The 19,425-nt window shown below is 48.4% G+C and overlaps 8 protein-coding genes across 8 annotated transcripts; 5 read left to right on the top strand and 3 right to left on the bottom strand.

The window, feature by feature from the left end:
• Positions 1-989: 989 nt before the first annotated feature.
• N7520_000889 (GTP cyclohydrolase I) lies at positions 990-1,873 on the top strand (the record flags this gene model as incomplete). Its single annotated transcript, XM_057134824.1, has 3 exons — positions 990-1,164; positions 1,221-1,525; positions 1,574-1,873. The coding sequence occupies 3 exons, from the start codon at positions 990-992 to the stop codon at positions 1,871-1,873; spliced, it is 780 nt and encodes a 259-aa protein (XP_057000760.1).
• A 1,582-nt stretch (positions 1,874-3,455) lies between these two features.
• Positions 3,456-5,305, top strand: N7520_000888 (sugar porter family MFS transporter; the record flags this gene model as incomplete). Its single annotated transcript, XM_057134823.1, has 4 exons — positions 3,456-3,757; positions 3,809-4,009; positions 4,075-4,460; positions 4,563-5,305. The coding sequence occupies 4 exons, from the start codon at positions 3,456-3,458 to the stop codon at positions 5,303-5,305; spliced, it is 1,632 nt and encodes a 543-aa protein (XP_057000759.1).
• Positions 5,306-5,917: 612 nt separating this feature from the next.
• N7520_000887 (DUF3433 domain-containing protein) lies at positions 5,918-9,739 on the top strand (the record flags this gene model as incomplete). The annotated part of the gene is made up of 2 exons (XM_057134822.1): positions 5,918-5,969; positions 6,057-9,739. The coding sequence occupies 2 exons, from the start codon at positions 5,918-5,920 to the stop codon at positions 9,737-9,739; spliced, it is 3,735 nt and encodes a 1,244-aa protein (XP_057000758.1).
• A 500-nt stretch (positions 9,740-10,239) lies between these two features.
• N7520_000886 (uncharacterized protein) lies at positions 10,240-11,396 on the bottom strand (the record flags this gene model as incomplete). The annotated part of the gene is made up of 4 exons (XM_057134821.1): positions 10,240-10,614; positions 10,666-11,043; positions 11,095-11,276; positions 11,336-11,396. The coding sequence occupies 4 exons, from the start codon at positions 11,394-11,396 to the stop codon at positions 10,240-10,242; spliced, it is 996 nt and encodes a 331-aa protein (XP_057000757.1).
• A 268-nt stretch (positions 11,397-11,664) lies between these two features.
• On the bottom strand, positions 11,665-12,826 carry N7520_000885 (ketopantoate reductase family protein; the record flags this gene model as incomplete). Its single annotated transcript, XM_057134820.1, has 5 exons — positions 11,665-12,237; positions 12,285-12,484; positions 12,541-12,595; positions 12,643-12,736; positions 12,786-12,826. The coding sequence occupies 5 exons, from the start codon at positions 12,824-12,826 to the stop codon at positions 11,665-11,667; spliced, it is 963 nt and encodes a 320-aa protein (XP_057000756.1).
• Positions 12,827-14,043: 1,217 nt separating this feature from the next.
• On the bottom strand, positions 14,044-15,615 carry N7520_000884 (FMN-dependent alpha-hydroxy acid dehydrogenase; the record flags this gene model as incomplete). The annotated part of the gene is made up of 4 exons (XM_057134819.1): positions 14,044-14,386; positions 14,448-14,665; positions 14,719-15,476; positions 15,528-15,615. 4 exons carry the CDS (start codon positions 15,613-15,615, stop codon positions 14,044-14,046), a joined length of 1,407 nt encoding a protein of 468 aa, XP_057000755.1.
• Positions 15,616-15,910: 295 nt separating this feature from the next.
• Positions 15,911-17,669, top strand: N7520_000883 (uncharacterized protein; the record flags this gene model as incomplete). Its single annotated transcript, XM_057134818.1, has 5 exons — positions 15,911-16,147; positions 16,198-16,408; positions 16,456-16,522; positions 16,571-17,034; positions 17,083-17,669. 5 exons carry the CDS (start codon positions 15,911-15,913, stop codon positions 17,667-17,669), a joined length of 1,566 nt encoding a protein of 521 aa, XP_057000754.1.
• A 487-nt stretch (positions 17,670-18,156) lies between these two features.
• N7520_000882 (mandelate racemase/muconate lactonizing enzyme family protein) lies at positions 18,157-19,411 on the top strand (the record flags this gene model as incomplete). The annotated part of the gene is made up of 3 exons (XM_057134817.1): positions 18,157-18,332; positions 18,383-18,604; positions 18,658-19,411. The coding sequence occupies 3 exons, from the start codon at positions 18,157-18,159 to the stop codon at positions 19,409-19,411; spliced, it is 1,152 nt and encodes a 383-aa protein (XP_057000753.1).
• Positions 19,412-19,425: the final 14 nt, after the last annotated feature.

Genomic DNA, 19,425 nt, shown 5'->3' with positions numbered 1-19,425 from the left:
ATTCTCTATTGCACTAGTAGATTCCAGCATTTTATGAAAGTTCATATAGCTTTCCTACCATCAAAATCCAGTACCAAGAACAAGCTATGTGTGCATAAGGGCTTATAAGTCATCCACAGTCAATCTCAGTGAACTTTATGAAAATCCTGTAGATTTTGAAACAGGCAATATAAATTAATCTTTCATTATCATTCATAACACAAAGAGATAGGGAAATACTTCTAACCTGCTGGTGTCAAAAGACCTAAGAATAGAAAGCGAAATGCGCTCAAATTCCTTTTTGCTTGCACAACTCTGAATATCTTCTTTATATTCGAAGGAAGGAGACGGAAGTGGTATATAAGGGGGACTGACAATCTAGTATAGCAAATGAGAATCTATGTACCTAATCTGCCTAAAGCAGCTAAGCTAGAAAAATGCAGCGTTCGATATCCAAGATAAATAATTGTGTGAAGTGGCATACCCCTTGATAAAGCCATGGAAATTGCCTGACCCTGCCAAGATGCTGGCATGAAGCATTGTGCAAATTTTACTCAAGAAAGTTCATAGACCACGCCCATAAGAAGCACTTGAGAAACTTTCAGCTGGATTCAAAAACGAATTTTTGTACTTTGATTTATTTCTGCAGGGAATATATCATGAGTTGTGTTACATTTGCTTGCCAAAATTAATTGGAACCACATATCCTGCCCTGCAACAGAAAAAAATTCAAATGCGCCTTCACTTCAAAGCTTGGCTAGGTCTCTAGGCCAAACACTTAAGGGCAAACATAGATCCCCGGCTACCTGAGGTTCAGTTTTGACAATCCTATATGTATTTAAATAACTGTAGCTAGATCCTACTAGTCACTTCATAGCCAGCTTCTTCATCTCCCTTCCCATTTTATCTCTGATCATATAGCTGCGAGCCAGTCACCGGCAACCTTCCTAGTTGAGGCCTACCTAGGTACTTCAAGTTCCTCCATGGACCCCGAATTAGATACCCGGACCATGAGTTCGCAGAACGGGAAGGAGCAGGAACTTTTCCTTCAGTCTTCAACGGCTACCGTTCCCTCTCTCCCCCTGCAGGTGGCTTCACATGACGAGGAAAAAGACGTCATGGTTAAGCCAGCAGCTGACAAAACCGGAGACGTGCAGAAGACGGTAGAAGAGAGAGATTGGGCTCGTAAGTTACTTCAGGCTTTTCAACTCTCTCTTTCTAAACCATACTACGTACGATAGATCCCAGAAAAGGGCAAAACGTGGAGTGGACATCGACACAATATGAACAACGCCTCCAAAAGATCGCCGGGGCGGTGCGAACCATTATTGAGTGTATTGGCGAAGACCCAGAGCGCGAGGGCCTTCGTGAAACTCCCGAGCGATATGCCAAGGCCATGATGCATTTTACCCAGGGATATAGGCAGAACGTTCAAGAACTGGTCAATGGCGCCGTCTTCAGGGAAGATCACGACGAGATCGTTATCGTGAAAGATATAGATATATTCTCTCTCTGTGAACACCACATGGTTCCCTTCACTGGAAAGGTATGAATTTGACGTTGATTTTTCCCGCATGACACTGACCAAGGACAGATGCATTTCGGTTACATCCCTCATAAGCAAGTTATGGGTGTGTCTAAGCTAGCTCGTATAGCTGAGATGTTCTCCCACCGGCTTCAGATTCAGGAACGGCTTACCAGACAGGCTGCCTTGGCTATTTGGGAGGATCTTGCCCCTAAAGGCGTTGCGGTTATTATGGAATCCACTCATCTTTGCATGGCGATGCGCGGTGTGCAGAAAGTTGGGAGCAGTACAACAACCACTTCTATGCTGGGGTGTATAAAGACGGATCTTGGGATTCGAGAAGAGTTCTTGAGACTCGTGAATCGCTGATGAAGATATTCCATGTCTTTCATCTATCACATGAGGGCCGATTTCGAATATTGATCTTGCCGGTGTGTTTTTCAAAATTGGTAGGATACGTATTCATGCAGAACTTAGTTCAAGGATGAATGGAACGTAGACGATAATACTAGAAATCTACTATGAAGTGAGCCAAGGAACTACCCAAAGGCTTATGTACTTTACACATCAGTAAATGGCCTTGATTCTTTAATCTTCTCTTGACCTTGGCAATCAATAAATTTCAGTTGGCTTCATTTCGACCGATTAGCGAGAAGCTTGCCTTGTCGGCCTGGCTACCTGATCATTCGTGCACAATCAACGCGAGACGCCAGTTGCTGTTACTTGCAATAAGTATACGCACGGACCACATGCGTTAGGCTCGAGTTCCGCCATGGCGCTTTTCATCACCGGCATCATATTCTCAGCCGCATAAATCTTCTTAGGAAGTCTTTCCAGTCATGTTTTTCCAGTCATATCAGTGAAGTAAAACCGATGCGGTAAATTGCAGTGCTTTCCCACCAGCAGGGATGGAACAAATGTCACAGGAACCTCCCAAGGTCAGGCTCAGGCGGGTCCGGAGAGTGGAGAATGGGGAATAGAGTGGGGCTCTCTACACACGGCTTTTCTGGAGATCCCCATCACAGGCGCATTACATTCTTTCACGGATGGAAGCTTCCCCGGATAACTCGGATATGTTTCCTACTACGGGATTTGATCATCTGTGTGTGCCTCACGAACGGCTCCTCCGTGGGGCTCGGAGTCGGGCGCCTTTAACACCGAGATGTTACTCCCAAGACCAATGAATGATGTCGATCGATATCCCTTCCAGGTCACACCCGAGACGCCACTATGAATGAATATGGATGATGCGGGGCCGATAGACCAGGGGTTGCGTCCTTCGAGCGTCCTTCCGTTGGGCCTTTGGGAGGTGCCAAACAACCATGGAAGCGAATGGGTTTGCTATTGGTTGGATGAGCTCAGGCCGCCTAGGACGGAATCATCCACGGTCTGTTTCTATTAGGTGAAGAGGAAGAACTAGTGCCACAGCCAGTAGCTAAGCTTTACATCTGCCGCAACGCCATTGACGAAAGTGGGAGCGAGCGGTGGTTGTATAGATCGTCGATATTGGGGGATCATAGATGAAAAAGTTTCATGAAGCGAGATGTTTTTTTTATTAAATTGGATGTCTCGAGATCAGGATTTGATGTGCGGGGAAAAAAGGGAGGACAAGTAAGAAAAGGGATATAAATTGGTATACTGGGTCAACGTGGGTCGACTCCAACCCCATGGGGAGACGTCGTCGTAAGTTGCATACGATTTCAAGACGCGGATTGGCTGACCGATATCCTCTCCCCTATTTGATGGGTAGCATTATCTGTTCGTGATTAGTAGCATGCAATATCAACCGTTGGCATTGAGCTAAAGCAGCTCACTCGTCATTTTTGATTATGCGCGTCACTTGAAACTTCGGAACCTCGCTCAGGTCCTACTTTACGCGTATAAAACCCCCTGGAGCCCGCTGAACGGATTTTGATTCTACCCAACTGGATCTCCTTTACCTACTTTCACCATGGTAATCGGGAACATCTATGTGATCGCCTCCGTCGCCGTCGTCGGTGGCGGCCTCTTCGGCTTTGATATCTCGTCCATGTCGGCTCAGCTGACGGAGAACGCCTACAAATGCTACTTCAACCAGGGTCCAAATGGTCCACCATTTGATGATAATGAGAATTGCAGTGGGCTAAGCGCGCTGAATCAGGGTGGTGTGACGGCTGCCATGGCCGCTGGATCCTGGTTAGGGGCCTTGATTTCTGGATTCGTGTCAGATCGTCTTGGTCGGAAATACTCTATCATGCTGGGATGTGTCATCTGGTGAGACTCAAGAGCCTGCAGTATACTGTCGTGCTGATCATTCGTGTCCAGGGTGGTTGGCTCGATTTTAATCTGCGCTGCGCAGAACATCGCCATGTTGTGCGTAGGTCGGGTCATCAACGGTTTGTCCGTTGGGATTGAATCAGCCCAAGTCCCAGTTTACATTTCCGAGCTGTCAGCCCCCTCAAAGCGTGGCAGGTTTGTTGGATTGCAGCAGTGGGCTATTACTTGGGGTATCCTAATCATGTATTAGTATGTTTCTCACTCTTTCTGCATTTGTACAGGACACAGGATGGTAATGGGCTGACGCGAAATAGTATTTCATACGGCTGCTCATTTGTCGGAGGAAAATACTCGTATGACTATAGCCCCGCAGCCTGGCGCATTCCATGGGGCCTGCAGATGATTCCCGCTGTTGTTCTATTTTTCGCCATGATGTTGTTGCCTGAGTCCCCTCGCTGGCTCGCTCGGGTGGACCGCTGGGAAGAAGCGCATGAAGTTCTTGCCCTAGTGCATGGTAAGGGCGATCGGGATCACCCATTCGTCGCGATTGAGCTGCAAGATATTCGAGATATGTGTGAACAGGAGCGACAGTTCGGCCATGTCAGCTACCAGAATCTTTTCACCCTGCGGATGATCAACCGTACCATGATCGGCCTCTTCACGCAGATCTGGTCGCAGCTTACTGGGATGAATGTTATGAGTGAGCTTCATTTCCCCTCCTCACCTCTTTGCCACGTTTGTTTCATCTGCCCCTCCGTACAAGATGAAGTGCTTGAATAAGCTAATCACGCTCAACTTCTAGTGTACTACATTAGTTACGTTTTTACCATGGCTGGCTATTCTGGCAACTCAGCCCTCCTCTCCTCATCAGTGGAATATATCATTAATGTCTTCATGACTCTCCCCGCGTTACTCTGGCAGGATCGCTGGGGCCGCCGCCCAACCATGCTGGTGGGCGCGTTTTTGATGATGGTATTTATGTTCGCGAACGCAGGAATCTTGGCCACCCATGCTACCATAATCCCTATGGATGAGAGGAGCAGTCCGGAAGTATCAATGAGTATAAGCGGTGCAGCGTCGAAAGGACTAGTTGCCTGCACATACTTGTTCGTTGCTTCTTATGCACCCACGTGGGGTCCGGTCTCATGGACATACCCGCCCGAGCTGTTCCCCTTGCGTCTACGTGGTAAGGGGGTTGCACTAGCCACCTCTGGCAATTGGGCCTTCAATACGGCTTTGGGTCTTTTCACCCCATCAGCCTTCACGAACATTGCTTGGAAGACCTACATATTGTTCGGGGTTTTCAATGCAGCCATGCTCATCCATGTCTTCTTTGTCTTTCCCGAAACTGCTGGTAAGACATTGGAAGAGACAGAGACCATGTTCGAGGACCCCAACGGTATCAAGTACATGGGCACCCCGGCCTGGAAGACTCGTGTGCACACTCGCAGCACTGTTGCTCTAGAGCACGGTGACTTGGAGGCTTCGAAAGCCCAGGAAGCTCGCTCACACGTGGTTAGCAGGCATGAGACAGTCACTCAGTAAAGGATGATTGATGAGGGGAGATGGAGCTATATAGATGATGACCAAGCCTATAGTCGCTTCAAATCGAAGAATTGTTTATCCCATTATGTAATCCCAAATGCCAAGACTTTCCCGGTCGGAAACCACACTTTTTCGTTTCTTTTCTCCTTTTTATTCTCAGGAACTGAAGTTTTTTACTTGAAGTTCCATGGATGAGGATCTCCGACCGTGGGAATTCACATCAAAATCCCTTCTGAATCCCTCCATGATTTCCTTAACGATACTCTAGATCTATGAAATGAACAAGTTTTTTTTCCCGAATGCCAAGTTTTACAAAAGGTCCAAAGTGATCAGCCAAGACATTGGAACCCGTTACCAGTGGCCAACTACGCCCCACGCGACCGCGCGTCCAAATTTCTCCCCTTTAGTTAGACCTCGACCTCCATCTAATTCCCCGTACGTCATGTCCTCCACCCCCGGAATTACAGAGATTTTGTGGTGTCGACAATAGCGAATTACCATCCCGCTTCTGTCGAACTTCTATCCCTCATGGCTTGCGCATAATCGTCACCTTCGTTTGGCAATGGTCTCCGATTCCCCGCACCATTCCGCCTTCCCCGGGCCCAGTCCAGCATGTCTTTTCGTGGAGACAAGGCGCTTCGGGGGTTCAGGGAACAATGGGCTGGTGAGTGAGCTCCGTTCTTATGATATTCATCCTGTACCTAGTGGGTGCAGGTAATGTTTACGACATGCTGACATCTCGTCTCTCAAGTGTTCATCGCACCATTTCGAACTCCCGCCGCCAGCGGCTCCGATCGAGGCTGGCGTCCTATAGCGTTGCGTCCACCATTCCTGGTGGGCCTCGCATGTTGCATACTGAGTCTGTTTATGACCTTGGAAGGCATACGGCAATATAGCAATCGCCAAGGAGGCCTCGTCTTCTTTTCCGACACGGATGATGTCTCCTCACTCCAGTCATTCTTGTATAATTACTTACCCATTATCATCTCCCTTCTGCTCCTCATGCTTTGGACCGTGACCGATTATGACGTGCTTCGACTGGAACCATATTTCCAATTATCCAAACCCGAAGGCGCCCCGGCGTCTGTTTTGTTCATCAACTACAACTTCGGTCAAACAATCCTAACTCCGATCAACGCCGCACGCCGCCATCATTGGGTTGTCTTATGGGTTTCTATGATCACGCTCTCGATTCGAATGATCCTTCCGGCTTTGTCAAGCACGATGTTTGAGCTTCGGAGCGTCGATGTAATTCGACATGCAAAGATGAAAAGTTGGCCCAATCTGGTCGGTCTGGAAAGTCAGGCGAACTGGATGTCGACGCAGGCAAATAACTCGATGGATTCCGTGGTCGCGGCTGATGAGCGCGTACACCGCACCCGATCTGCTGATTACGCGATTGCTCCGTTGGATATTCCCGCCGACGACAGTGAAGGAGACACGATTTGGACCATGGATCAAACAGTGTACTGGGCTGGATTGTCCTGTATCGATGTACCTGTGGATAAATCACTCTCGTCCGTCACAATCAACCAAACTGTCTCTAGCTCTGGATATCCGACCATCTCATGGAATGCCTCGGGTACGGACGTAGATGATGACCTTAACAGCTCATCTACGTGCATCTTGGATTTCCATTACGATAGTATCTACTTCCCGGAGACCGATTATCTCCAGGTTCGCTACTGGGAACCAGTCGTATCTCCATCCGCGGCATCGGAATTTCACAATCGCACACGCGCGTTTACCACCACCGGCTGTGACCCACACGATATATACGGCATGCTAATATCGGTAAATGTCACCGACAATAGCTCATCTGATCTCGATTACGCTGCTTCTGGGCTTGCCTTCGCCTGCGACGTCTTCTACCACAAAGCCGAGGCAAGGATCTCGATGCATTCCAACAGCTCCATCATGTCTCTCCAAATCCACCCTGCTACGACCACCACGATGACCGCCGCAGAGTTCAACATTGACTACTTCCAGGCCCTGTTGTCGGAGCACTCTCCTTACACCAGTGACATGTTATTTATCAGTGGAAATGCGACTACTGGGGCTCGTAGAGTGACGGAGCTGCCAGTGATCAGTGAGGAAATGGGCGATCTCGACTCACTTCTAGTATTAGATAGTTCGGCCATCATGACTCAATCGGAGTTCGAGGCTCGAATTCAGCGCGACGTTAAACAAACCTTTGTTCTCACCCTTGGCCGACTCTTCAATCCGGATGGCAAACCCACCACGATCTCTGCAACCAGCACGACAGCTCAAGTCGCGATCGCTATCGTGAACTTTGCCGCTTTAGCATCGGAGCTCATATTTGCGTCAGCAGCTCTGACCTCTTTATATCTTATATTTCTATATCGATCTCGCCAAACGTTTCTGCAAAGTGATCCTGGGTCAATTGCTGCCATGTGCAGCATCGCTGCCGACGTCCTACATCCTTCTAATATCTTGGCCGACCCTAACAACGACTTCCACCAGTTTTCTACCCGTCAATTGAACCTCATCTTCCGGAAGGCTCGTTGTCATTGGCGACCTGGTCCATCTGGAAATCGACTGGAGATCCTTGCAGAGGATGGGTCACCAGTGCAGCTTGGGGAAGATACACGAGTGCGTGTTGATCGGATGCCTCACTTTTTGGTGGTCCCATTCTTCATCATTGAATTTTGCCTCTTGGCCGGCATCATTATATTGATGTGTCTCGTAATCTCCTCACTGGTTAGGGATGGCAAATTCAGTCACCTGACACAATCCGATTCCAGCTCCCTACAAGTGGTTCTCTCTATTTTCCCTTCCGTTGTGGCCTCATCGGTAGGCTCCTTGTGCAGATCTATTCACCGCAACATCAGTATTCTCGAGCCGTGGGTCCACCTTCAACGGGGAATGGCCTCCGCCCGGACTTCCCTATCGACCAACTATGCCTCCCAGAGCCCCTTCGCAACATTCCATAAATGTGTTCGGGACAGAAACATTTTGTTGACCTTGGTGACTATCGCATGCGTTGTTAACCTGATGCTGACTGTTCTCGCGGGTGGTTTATTCACTCAGGAACTGGCAACTTCCACAATGCCAACATCTGACTTGAAAATGAACTATAGTCAGTCAACGTTATGGCAGTCGGACTTCTCGGCCGACTTCACGGAGTATGACTTGATTCAGACCAGCATTATGAGTGGTGTCCCTATGCTGTCTTGGACAAGCTCTAATGAGTCTTTCATCCCAATCCACATTGACAATCGTGACGCTGATGTACTGTACGAGGCGGAAACTCTTGGGATCGGGGCAGGATTGGAATGTGAAACCATTTCTCTCGCGGAAGGTCTGGTCCTGAACTCAACATCGGGCAGCGGCTATTGGCGGTATTCCATGTTCGACAATAACTCGGTTGAGTGTATAGCTCCCATTCCAACGCAGAGTAAAGACGAGGGTATCGCTCTTTCCATCCATTTTCTGTCACCGACCGATGCGAATGAAACAACCATCTGCGAGACATATACTGTCCTGGTCGTCGGGCATTGGGACTATCTGGCTGGCTCCCCATTCACCGACCGAAATACCATTGCCTTGCATTGCGAGCCTGAAGTGCGGTTGCAAAACTATTCCATCAAGTTCGATGAACAGGGACAGATCAAGGGTCACCAATCGGTTGCCAATACATCCATCTCTCAGGGAACCATGTACAACAACGCGAGTGTGAGCCTCGGGCAATTCAACAAGGTCTTCGCTGCTATTCCCGATAGCTATGTGGGCAACACCACGTCAATCAATGGGACGTACAATATCTCGTCTTACGATTGGGCCGGATTTCTTGTTGCGCGTTTGTATCAGCGTGAAGATCCTGACTTTGACTCCCTGCAACCTGCTCGCCTCATCCACCTAACTCGCCATGTTTACCAGTGGGTTTACAGTACCTATTTTTCAATTTGGCGCGATGTTTATTTGGAGCCTTTACAACATCCTGTCCCCGCCATGCACGCCAATATCATTCAAAGTACTTGGGCTATGGTTCCGTCAATGCCATCCCTAATTCTTGTCCTCATTATCATTGGCTTCGACACATTAGTGGTACTCCTTGTATTTGGAACCCGCCGTGGCCGGTTCCGAGGCCCAAGAATGCCGCGATCAATCGGCGCTATTATCCCCTGGCTTGCACACAGTCATATGCTAAATGACTTCAAGACAACGCATACCTGGACTAACTCCAAACGACGCCACCATCTTGCTACATTAAACAAGCGGTATGGGTTCCGCATGTTTATGAACCCGGACGGTCGTTGGCGATTTTCTGTGGAGGAGGAATCGCCGTCAAAATTATCTGATGATTGCCAAGAACCTCAAGGTCCAGATGCTGATAATGCGATCAAGTCTACCTCCATTCAGTTGCAGGAGCTGTCTGGCCAGCGACCCGAGGCCCGTAACCCATCATCCTGAAAATTGTCTACGCATTTCATGACTTTCAAATTGGTTCTTTGTTATTATTTTTCGGACATGCATATCACGATTACTACTTGTACATTTGGGAATTTTGGGCGTTTAGAGTGCAGATCCAGAGACAACGCATATTGGATTTCTTTTTTTCGGCGCTTGGTCTCGCTCGACGAACAGGCTTCGCCGTGGATCGATGTATATTGAATGAGGACACGGTGTTTGATTTGAGACTTAATATGGATTTTTTGGATTTTTGGACATGAAAAGGTTAGGCTACATTCAACTTGGAATATATAAAATTATGAGCAGAAACAACCTTGTGAGTTTTTTGAATATAGTGAGAATATTCAGAGTGGTGCTTTGACTCGCTTTGATCTGCGCAACTTGGTAATAGCTACTATGCATTTGGAAACCGTCGCTCAACAGCCAACTCTTGGGACTTCCCAGTGATGCACATGTGTGTGTCAGACGATATCAACCGATCTCACACGGCGGCAAGAAAATCACACGGCCTCGATATCGCTTGCCCGGGCGTCTTCACCCTTGCGATTAATCTGGTTCGTCAGAGTCACATCATGACATTGGCGGATTAGCTTCCACAATTCATCTGCTTTCTTCACCGGGGAGATGTTTGGGTCGATGAACGCCAAATCAACTGCCTCGAGACTGAAGCCTGCAGTCTCTGGATACCAAAAATATACGATTGGGACAAACGCAATATTGAACGCCGCGAAGATGATATACGTCCGCCACTCAATGTTATTGATCGCCACAAGAACCACCTCAATCACGACGAATGTCGATAGCCAGAGGAAAGCGTTGACGAGACCGACACCCTTCGAGCGGTGGGCGAGGGGTAGAATCTCCGGGCCATAACACTGGACATTGTCAGCGTAAGAGTCGTGGAAGTGTTGTGTCAAGACACGTACCCAAATTCCACCCATGAATCCCCAGGTGTAGAGCGTTTGGTAAGCAAATAGCATCACCGCAGCAGCAATTCCCGAAACCTGTTTATCGACCGACAGCATAGCGGCCATAACCGTCATGACAGCGGCCTTCCCGAGTGCAGAGGTGATGAAGGATCGCCGGCGCCCGATCTTTTCAAAGCTGTACCAAGCCCCTAACGAAGCTACGAGAAACCAAACTTGCAAAAACCCGGACATCAGTAGAGCAAGATGTCCACTGAAGCCGACCGAGTCCTCCAAGCTGCGCAGTTCCAAGCAGTCAGCAATTGGCAGGTACATGTGGATGGTGAGCTCATACATAACAGTGGTGTAATAACTGATCGGTGTACTCCCACTCCAGGCCTGACAGGCGTTGAGAAGACAGGCTCAGGCGACCCGGTGGCGGGAGTGGACGTTATCATCTCGAAGCAGATCCATCCAGCTTTTTTGTTCCCTTTCTAGTTCTAGCGCGTCCTGGATTTCTGCCATGGTAGTCGCCAAAGCCACCTCATCCACTTGGCCATTTGACGATCGTAGGCGACGCAGAACTTCAGCTGCTTCTTGTTGACGATCGTGTTGAAAGAGCCATCGAAGAGCTATGAGAAGCGCTGATCAGTTTATGCCGTAGCGAAACAAATTTTACCAGGCAACGTACACTCGGGCATGAAAAGAAGCATGACATTGAGCAAAATCGCTAGAAATGCCTGGAATGCCATCGAAAATCTCCATGACACTGTGCTAATATATTCTGACATGGCATAGTCGATTCAGTATGCCAACACCTGACCTGAGAAAACTCAGGGAAGTCGCAACCAAGGTACCTTATGACTCCATGGGGTATAACTCTTATCGATCGGCAAATGTTCTCTATCCTATTGGCGAGGCGATCATACTTCGTCTGCAGTAAAATTCGTGGAAATTCCATTCTGAAAGCTCTTTTCTAGTTAACTATCCCTAGGTACATATAGACCTCTGTGATCCACTTCACAGGGCTGCTCGGATTCGACCATCCACTGCGCATAAAAGCAAATACAGAGTCTCCATATAGGGAGTTGGGATGCCTAGCTCTTTGGATTTTCGCACAGGAAATCCAAGAATCACATCAATCTCCATAGGTCGCCCATTCTTACAGTCAGTCTGCATGCTACTGCCAATACCCGGCATAGCGTTGATCTTATCCATAAGCTTGTCCACCAAGCCGTCATCCAGGTTCACACCACAGCCACGACCCACACTGATCACTTCCCGCATCAACCGCCGAGTAAATGGCTCTGCATCTGTAGATGAATGTAGCCAGGTTTGAGTATCCACCAGCGTAAGCGCGGTGATAGAATTCCATGCGACATTCCAAACAACCTTTTCCCATCGCTGTTGCTGCATATCTTCGAGGACCTTGAATCGAGTCTTTCCGTGCTGGAGTAGGTTGACGAAAGTCCCCAGTCGCTGGCTCTCGATCGCAGCGTCGAGCCGGTCATTTGGATATAGGCCAATCTGCATATCCTCGGACTTGGTGTGGTTGACAATGCCAGGGCTGATCTGCGTGGCACCCACCCAGGTCTGTGGCCGTTAGCTTCCAGATAGATAATGGCCAGAATCACACATACAACACAGGTCAAAATAAAGCATCTAGGGAACTGGTTTCTGAAGGGTACTTCGTTTCCCACGCCATTCTGAATAATCACGAAAGTAGTACGACCATCTTCAACAGCTGGCTTCAATTGCGCTGCCACGTCCTCTTGATCGATAGCCTTGTGGGCGCATACGATATAGTCCACTGGTGATGCCTCCGCGGGTGTTCTCACAACTAAGCACCAGAGTTTAGACATGTTTCGTTCGAATGCACTAGGGGCGTACACTCACCTCGGTATGGGCGGAACGTGTGCTTGCCGTGGTTCTCACTGTTGATCGTGATTCCCTACGGACAGTCAGTGCCATTTCCGACCCCAGAAAAAACCAGCGTACATTAGCGGAAACCGCGTCATAATTTGATCGTGCAACAACTGTCAATCGCACATGGTCGGAACGGCTAAGAATGAATGCGTAGAAGGAGCCGATGCTAGAGATTGTCAGCGACGGGGAGGTAGTGTCAGGCTGTGGCTACGTACGCTCCTAGGCCATACAGAAGGACATCAATTTGTTCGGACATCTTGTGTGTAACCAAATATTTTTCAGAAGCAAGTATATGAGGTTTTTTCCAGCTGTCAGCGTCTCTGCTATTCCATTGCGGGGTCTGGACTTCTCCCCGCACTAGTGGGGTCACTGGTGGGGGGGTAACGTGGGGGTCGGTCAAGCGATACAAAAACGATTTCAACGATGATGATGCCATTCTGACTATTTATTCCATGCTGAAATAAGAAAATGACACTTTCCAACTTCGAATTAACCCGCTGGTGACTCGGAGTCTTTCCCCAGATAGGGAAGAGTCAATCCTATAAAAATAAAAATAAAAACAAGCCACAAGCGGCGGTTTTGGGCCAGGACTTATACAATTTCGTGTCGAAGAAAAGAAACAAAGACAGTATATCTTGAGCCCGCCTCCAAACTGCTCCTGCTCGGGAGGCTAAAGGTCCCAGATAATCGCCCACATGCCAATCATAGTAGGTAACGCTCTCATGTCCAGTACTGCCGCCTGAATTGCCCATGCTCTTTGCGAATCTCGCTGTGCCTTCAGCAAGTCGTGGTGCAGTCATCCGGGGGAAGAAGAAGCTATATGAGTAGGCGGGAAACAGACGAAAGGTTCATGATCTGCATTCCGAGAGGGGCCGAGAAGGAAGAAAGACAGAGAGAGAGTGTGTGTGTGTGTGAGTGTGTGTGTGTGTGTGTGTGTGTGAGAGAGAGAGAGAGAGAGAGAGAGAGATAGAGGGAGAGGGAGAGAAATTTAGATGGCGCAAACGCAAACACCTATTCAATGACAATGGACCAGAACAGACGCTACTTGACGCAACTGAAGAGTCTCACCTGATGCACATGCTTTCTTGGCTTTCGAGGATCATCGGTTCAAAAAACGCCTTGATTTCAAGGTGCCAATATTGCCAAAGATAGGAAATCACCGACATATTGTCAAAAATACCCTTATTAACTTTCCCGTGACATATAGGAAGGTCAGAGCTGTATGAAAGCAAGTTGGTCAATAATTTGACCATTTCTAGAGATTTTTATGAGAGGTAACAAATGCATAAAATACATGGGCAAGGGCAAGATGGAGTTAAAGACTAGGCAAGCACCATATTACTCGATGAATTACATCTCCAATACTAGATATTCAACAGACGTAGAGGTATGAGTAAAATAGTCCTATAGATGTACCAAACAAACATATGAGTGATTTCATGAGAGATTATCGAAGCCAAAACCTGCTCACATTTACAACTTGACGCTACCAACCAAGTCCCGTTCCAAACGACCCGCATTCACCATCTCTGGACACAACTCCTGAAGACTGGTGGCCCCAAGGAAGACCATATTGGATTCGATCTCCTGCCTAAGGATCTTCACCATACGCCGCACCCCCTTCTCCCCATAACCTGCTGACAAACTGAATAGGAACGGCCGACCCAATCCAACCGCAGTAGCCCCCAAAGCAATGGCTTTAAGGACGTCTGTCCCTCTACGAATTCCACCATCGATGAAAATCTGCATTTTGCTTTTCAGCAAGAACGGTGCAAATTTGCGGATCTCGAGAAGAGTGATCAGTGGCGATTGAGCTCTGACGAGGTAAGCATGGGAAGATCCAAAAATATATAAAGAGTCAGCGTTTGAAGACTTACGTGTCTTGAGATCGACCGCCATGGTTGGAGAGAACGATCCCTTGCACCCCATGCTCATAAGCGAGTACGGCGTCTTCAACGCACTGAATACCCTTGATAACGACAGGGAGGTCCGTCAGGTCTCGCAACCATGAAAGAATACTCCAGTCAATGAAGGGGGATATCGAGCTCGCCATAATCTTCGCAACCCCTTGTCCTTGAGCAGTGCTATCTTCCGCCTACACGAAAACCATCAGAGCTGCTTATACGAAGAGGTTCGGTTCCATCTTACCGTCACGCTCAAATTCAGCCTCTCATCCATTTCTCTTTTCCCAACCACCGGAGAGTCAACAGTGATCCAAATTGCTTGAGCTCCAACCTTCACTGCTCGCCGAATAGTGTCCACCGACTTGTTAATATCGCGATTGACATACAATTGGGCAAATAACGGCTGATCTGCTGATGTGCGCGCCTCCATGACCCTCTCAATTGGCATACTGGCGCCATTGGCGAGGACTTGTGCCAATCCATCTTTGCCTGCGGCTGCAGCCAAGGCACACTCTCCATCAGGGTGTGCAAACTTGGCAATTCCGACAGGAGATATATAGACCGGAAGGGATACTTTGTGGCCTAGAATTGATGTTGTGGTGTCCACGCTTGGAATTTTTCGTAAGATTCGAGGTCGCAGAGAGACTTTTTGATATGCTTTGGCGTTGTTCCGTTTGCTGATCTCGTCATCTGCTCCAGATGAATAATACGCCCAGGCATTTGCAGTGAGATATTTTTGGGCTACTTGTTCAAAATCGTGCAGGTTGATGAGGGTGCCTAATGGTGGAGGACTGCTATCCGCCGGATTGCAATCCGGGTTTGTGTTTTCAGCATAATTTGAGGTCTTCAATTCTGTTGCATCGATATGACCTTTCAAGGCACTTTTGGGAAGGCCTTCGGTCAAGGTCTCTTTCGAATGGACAGAGTCAAATTCATTGGTCGCGTCTCTGCCAGCGCAACGCAAGATTACATTTGCACCGCCAGGATGGGAGTCCAGAAAGTCTGGAGATTGTCAATTGTTTTCTAATCATCACATTTTATGGGGGATAGTACCTGTCACATCATAGACCCCACCATGGATAGCCACCCAGCAAGAATCCCTGCTATTGTGCTGTGCAATATCTTCTTTTGTGAGCTTCATGATGTTTGATCCACAAGCAAAAGCATTGCTCACAAGAAGTACAATATTTGAGCATTTCACATCCCCGCATATTGGGCGGAATTAGACCCGAGAAAACGTGGGGGTACCGTCTCTACTATGTCTGTGCTCCATTGATCGACATCGGCCCACTTGGCAATGCTGAGGAATCCGGGGTTAATTCTGCCGCCGCTACATCAGATACCGTTCTGATGCAACCTTAATAGGTATAATATATCCCCTGGGCTTTCAATCACGATCAAATAACGTTGAGCTTGCATCATACCTACGCACAGCCATGGCCACCAAATCTTCTCAATCAAATGTCCCCTTCAAACCTGCAGCTACGCACGTCGAGGGGGCGGACATTCCCACTAACACTGGGAAGATCCACAATGGAGACGCAGCCTTGGCTTTATTCGAAAACTTGGAGGATATGCATGAAACATTCAAACCAGGAGAGGAGAAGAAACTGGTTCGCAAGATTGATCTGATGATCCTCCCCTTTCTATCTGTTTGCTACGCATTCTATTATGTACGGTTGGCTCTACTTAAAATTCAAACGGCCATGAACTAATCAAACAGATTGACAAAACAACTCTGTCTTACGCTGCAATCTTCGGCATTGAGGACGATTTGAACCTCTCTGGAACCGAGTATTCATGGCTGTCCAGTGCATTCTACTTTGGCTTTCTGGTCTGGTCTCTTCCAACCAATCTGCTCATGCAACGCTTTCCAATTGGCAAGTATCTTGGAGTCAACATTTTTGCCTGGGGATTCTTTCTCATGCTTCAGGGTATGTATACCCGCTGACCTAAGTCAGTTTGTACTGACTGTGCACAGCGGCTGCGAAGAATTTCACACAGCTTGTAGTACTGCGTGTCATATCAGGGGCTGCCGAGGCCTGCAGGTTTGTTGTTTTCAACCTCGCTGTAATAAACATCACTGATTTAAATAGTGATCCCGCTTTTATGCTTATCACGAGCATGTGGTATACTCGGCGAGAACAGCCAATTCGCATCGGATTATGGTACACTGCCAATGGCTTTGGGATTGCCGTGGGTGGTCTTCTTGGTTACGGTATCGGTCAGATTAATGGCGTTCTCTCATCATGGAAATATGAGTTCCTCATAATTGGCGCTCTGTGTGCGTGCTGGGGAATCGTGATGATCACCTTCCTCCCTGACTCTCCAGTCACTGTCCCTCAATTATCCGACCGTGAGAAGCGGTTGGCTGTTGAGCGGTTGCGTGATAACCAAACTGGTATCGAAAACAAGAATATCAAGCCGCGGCAGATCCTCGAGGCTGTTACAGATTGGAAGGTGTGGGTGTTTTTTCTACTGGGATTCTCGGGTAACATTCCCAATGGTGGAATTTCCAACTTTGGAACCCTGATCATCAAAGGATTTGGGTTTTCAACTCGTAAGTGATAAGTCGACAAGAAACGGACAGGATCTAACCACACTACAGTGGTTACTACACTGATGCAGATTCCATATGGCGCATTCATCTCATTGATGATCCTTCTTGCGGTCTTCGTGAATGATCGCCTCCCTCGCAACAACCGATGTATCGTGGCTATTGTGTTTTTGCTTCCAAACCTGGCAGGTTCTTTTGGTCTGCATTACGTCCCCCAATCAAACCAAGTAGGGCGCTTGATTTGCTATTACTTGACGGGCTCTTACAATGCATCCTTTGTGATCATTCTTTCCATCCTAACTGGCAACATCGCTGGTCACACAAAGAAGGTTATCACGAATGCGATGATCTTCCTGGGTGTGTGCGCGGGAAACATTGCCGGCCCATTCTTCTACAAATCGGATCAAGCACCCGTGTATTCACTCGGCATCTGGTCCATGATAGTGGCCAACTTTGTTGAAATTGCTCTGATCGTGGTGCTCGGATTTGCACTTGCGTGGGAGAATCGACGACGTGACCGGATGCAGGGTGTTGCTCCTGGCGATGATGCGGACTATATGCGACAGCTTGAGCTGGATCGATCTGCGTTCAGTGACTTGACAGATAAGGAGAACATGAATTTTCGATATCTATACTGACGGTAAAGCGTCTTGTATAAATGAGACATACTTTTACCGCTATACACTACTGTCTTTATATTGATATGTTATGTAAATGCTAACTAGTCTATGTCTATGCCGAGACATAGCGGCCTCAAGCATGTTCTGGATTTGGCTTACCGCCTTGATTACCGCTAGATGTCAACTCATGACCGTAGATCCTCTCCCAAAAGGCAAATCCGAAAGCTCTCTTACTCCTCGGGTGCTCTGCCTCCCCACCAAAGACCCGACATTATTCCACCAATTATCGATAAGAAGAAGTTGGCGTGGGGACTCACTCGGTAATTCAACCTCTCACCCCGGACTTTGCCCGATCCTCTTCCCCGCGTGGCGTGGGGTGGGGGCGTGGGGGGGCCCCATGGGGCCCGGGGGCCTTTGACGCGCAACGCGACAGAATAAATGTATGCCCGCTCCCTACACTTGTCTTTCCAATCTTGATTTCTGAAGCATTCAAACTTTTTACAATATGGTCAAGATCAAGTCGATTGAGTATTTCCGGGTGAAGCCCCGTTGGTTGTTCGTCAAGGTCACCGACGAGGAGGGACAGATTGGCTGGGGTGAGGGAACCCTCGAAGGTCACTCTCTAGCTGTCGAAGGAGCTTTGGATGAGATCATTACTCGTATTGTCGGTTATGAGGCAGAGTATGTTGTGCTGCTCAAGCTTGATTTGCTCTCACTGACCTTTTCTGTAGTGACATCGAGCACATCTGGCAAACAATATGGCGACTAGGATTCTACCGCGGAGGAGCAGTCTTCATGTCCGCCATTTCGGGTATTGATATTGCACTGTGGGACCTCAAGGGTCGCCGATTGGGCGTTCCAGTCTACCAACTGCTGGGCGGAAAGGTGCGGAACAAGGTGCAGGTGTACGCTTGGATCGGAGGAGATCGACCGAGTGATGTGGAAGCTGCAGCGTAAGTCTGAAAGAATTATGAGCTCAAATGTGCAAATTCTTACTGTGACACAGCAAGGCCCGAATTGCCCAAGGTCTCAAGTGCATTAAGATGAACGCGACCGAAGACGTCAACTGGCTCGACTCCCCCGCCGTTCTACAATCGTGCGTCGAGCGCCTCAAGCAGGTCAAAGCACTCGGTCTCGATGCTGGCCTAGATTTTCACGGCCGTCTCCACAAACCGATGGCCAAGCAACTGGCAAAGGCACTGGAGCCCTACCAGCCTCTCTTCATCGAGGAACCATTGCTGTGCGAGCACCCCGAGGCCCTCAAGCAGCTCTCCAACTCCACAACGATCCCCATTGCCTTTGGCGAGCGTCTATACACCAGATGGGACGTGAAGAGATTCTTGGAGGACTCCTCAGTCGATGTCCTACAGCCCGATATTGCCCATGCAGGTGGTATCTCGGAGACAAGGCGCATTGCTGCCTTAGCCGAAACCTACGATGTGGCTATCGCTCCGCATTGCCCACTGGGTCCTATTGCTTTCGCGGCATCGCTACAAGTTGCCCTTGCAACACCCAACTTTGTCATCCAGGAGATGTCATTGGGTATGCACTATAATGTGGAAGCGGGTGATATTGATTTGAATAGTTACGTTGTCGACAAGACTGTGTTTGATATTGAAGAGGGATATGTGGCGGCGCCATTGAAGCCTGGTCTGGGAATAGATATTGATGAGGAGATGGTTCGACGGATCAGTAAGGAGACGGAGCCCTGGCAACCTAAGGAGTTCCACGGTCCTGATGGATCTATTCGGGAGTGGTAGGCCTTTTGACCTGG

Source organism: Penicillium odoratum, assembly GCF_028828045.1.
Source record: "Penicillium odoratum strain IBT 22623 chromosome Unknown utg000001l_segment0_segment0, whole genome shotgun sequence".
Classification (NCBI taxonomy): domain Eukaryota; kingdom Fungi; phylum Ascomycota; class Eurotiomycetes; order Eurotiales; family Aspergillaceae; genus Penicillium; species Penicillium odoratum.
This window is presented reverse-complemented; position numbering and strand designations above follow the sequence as displayed.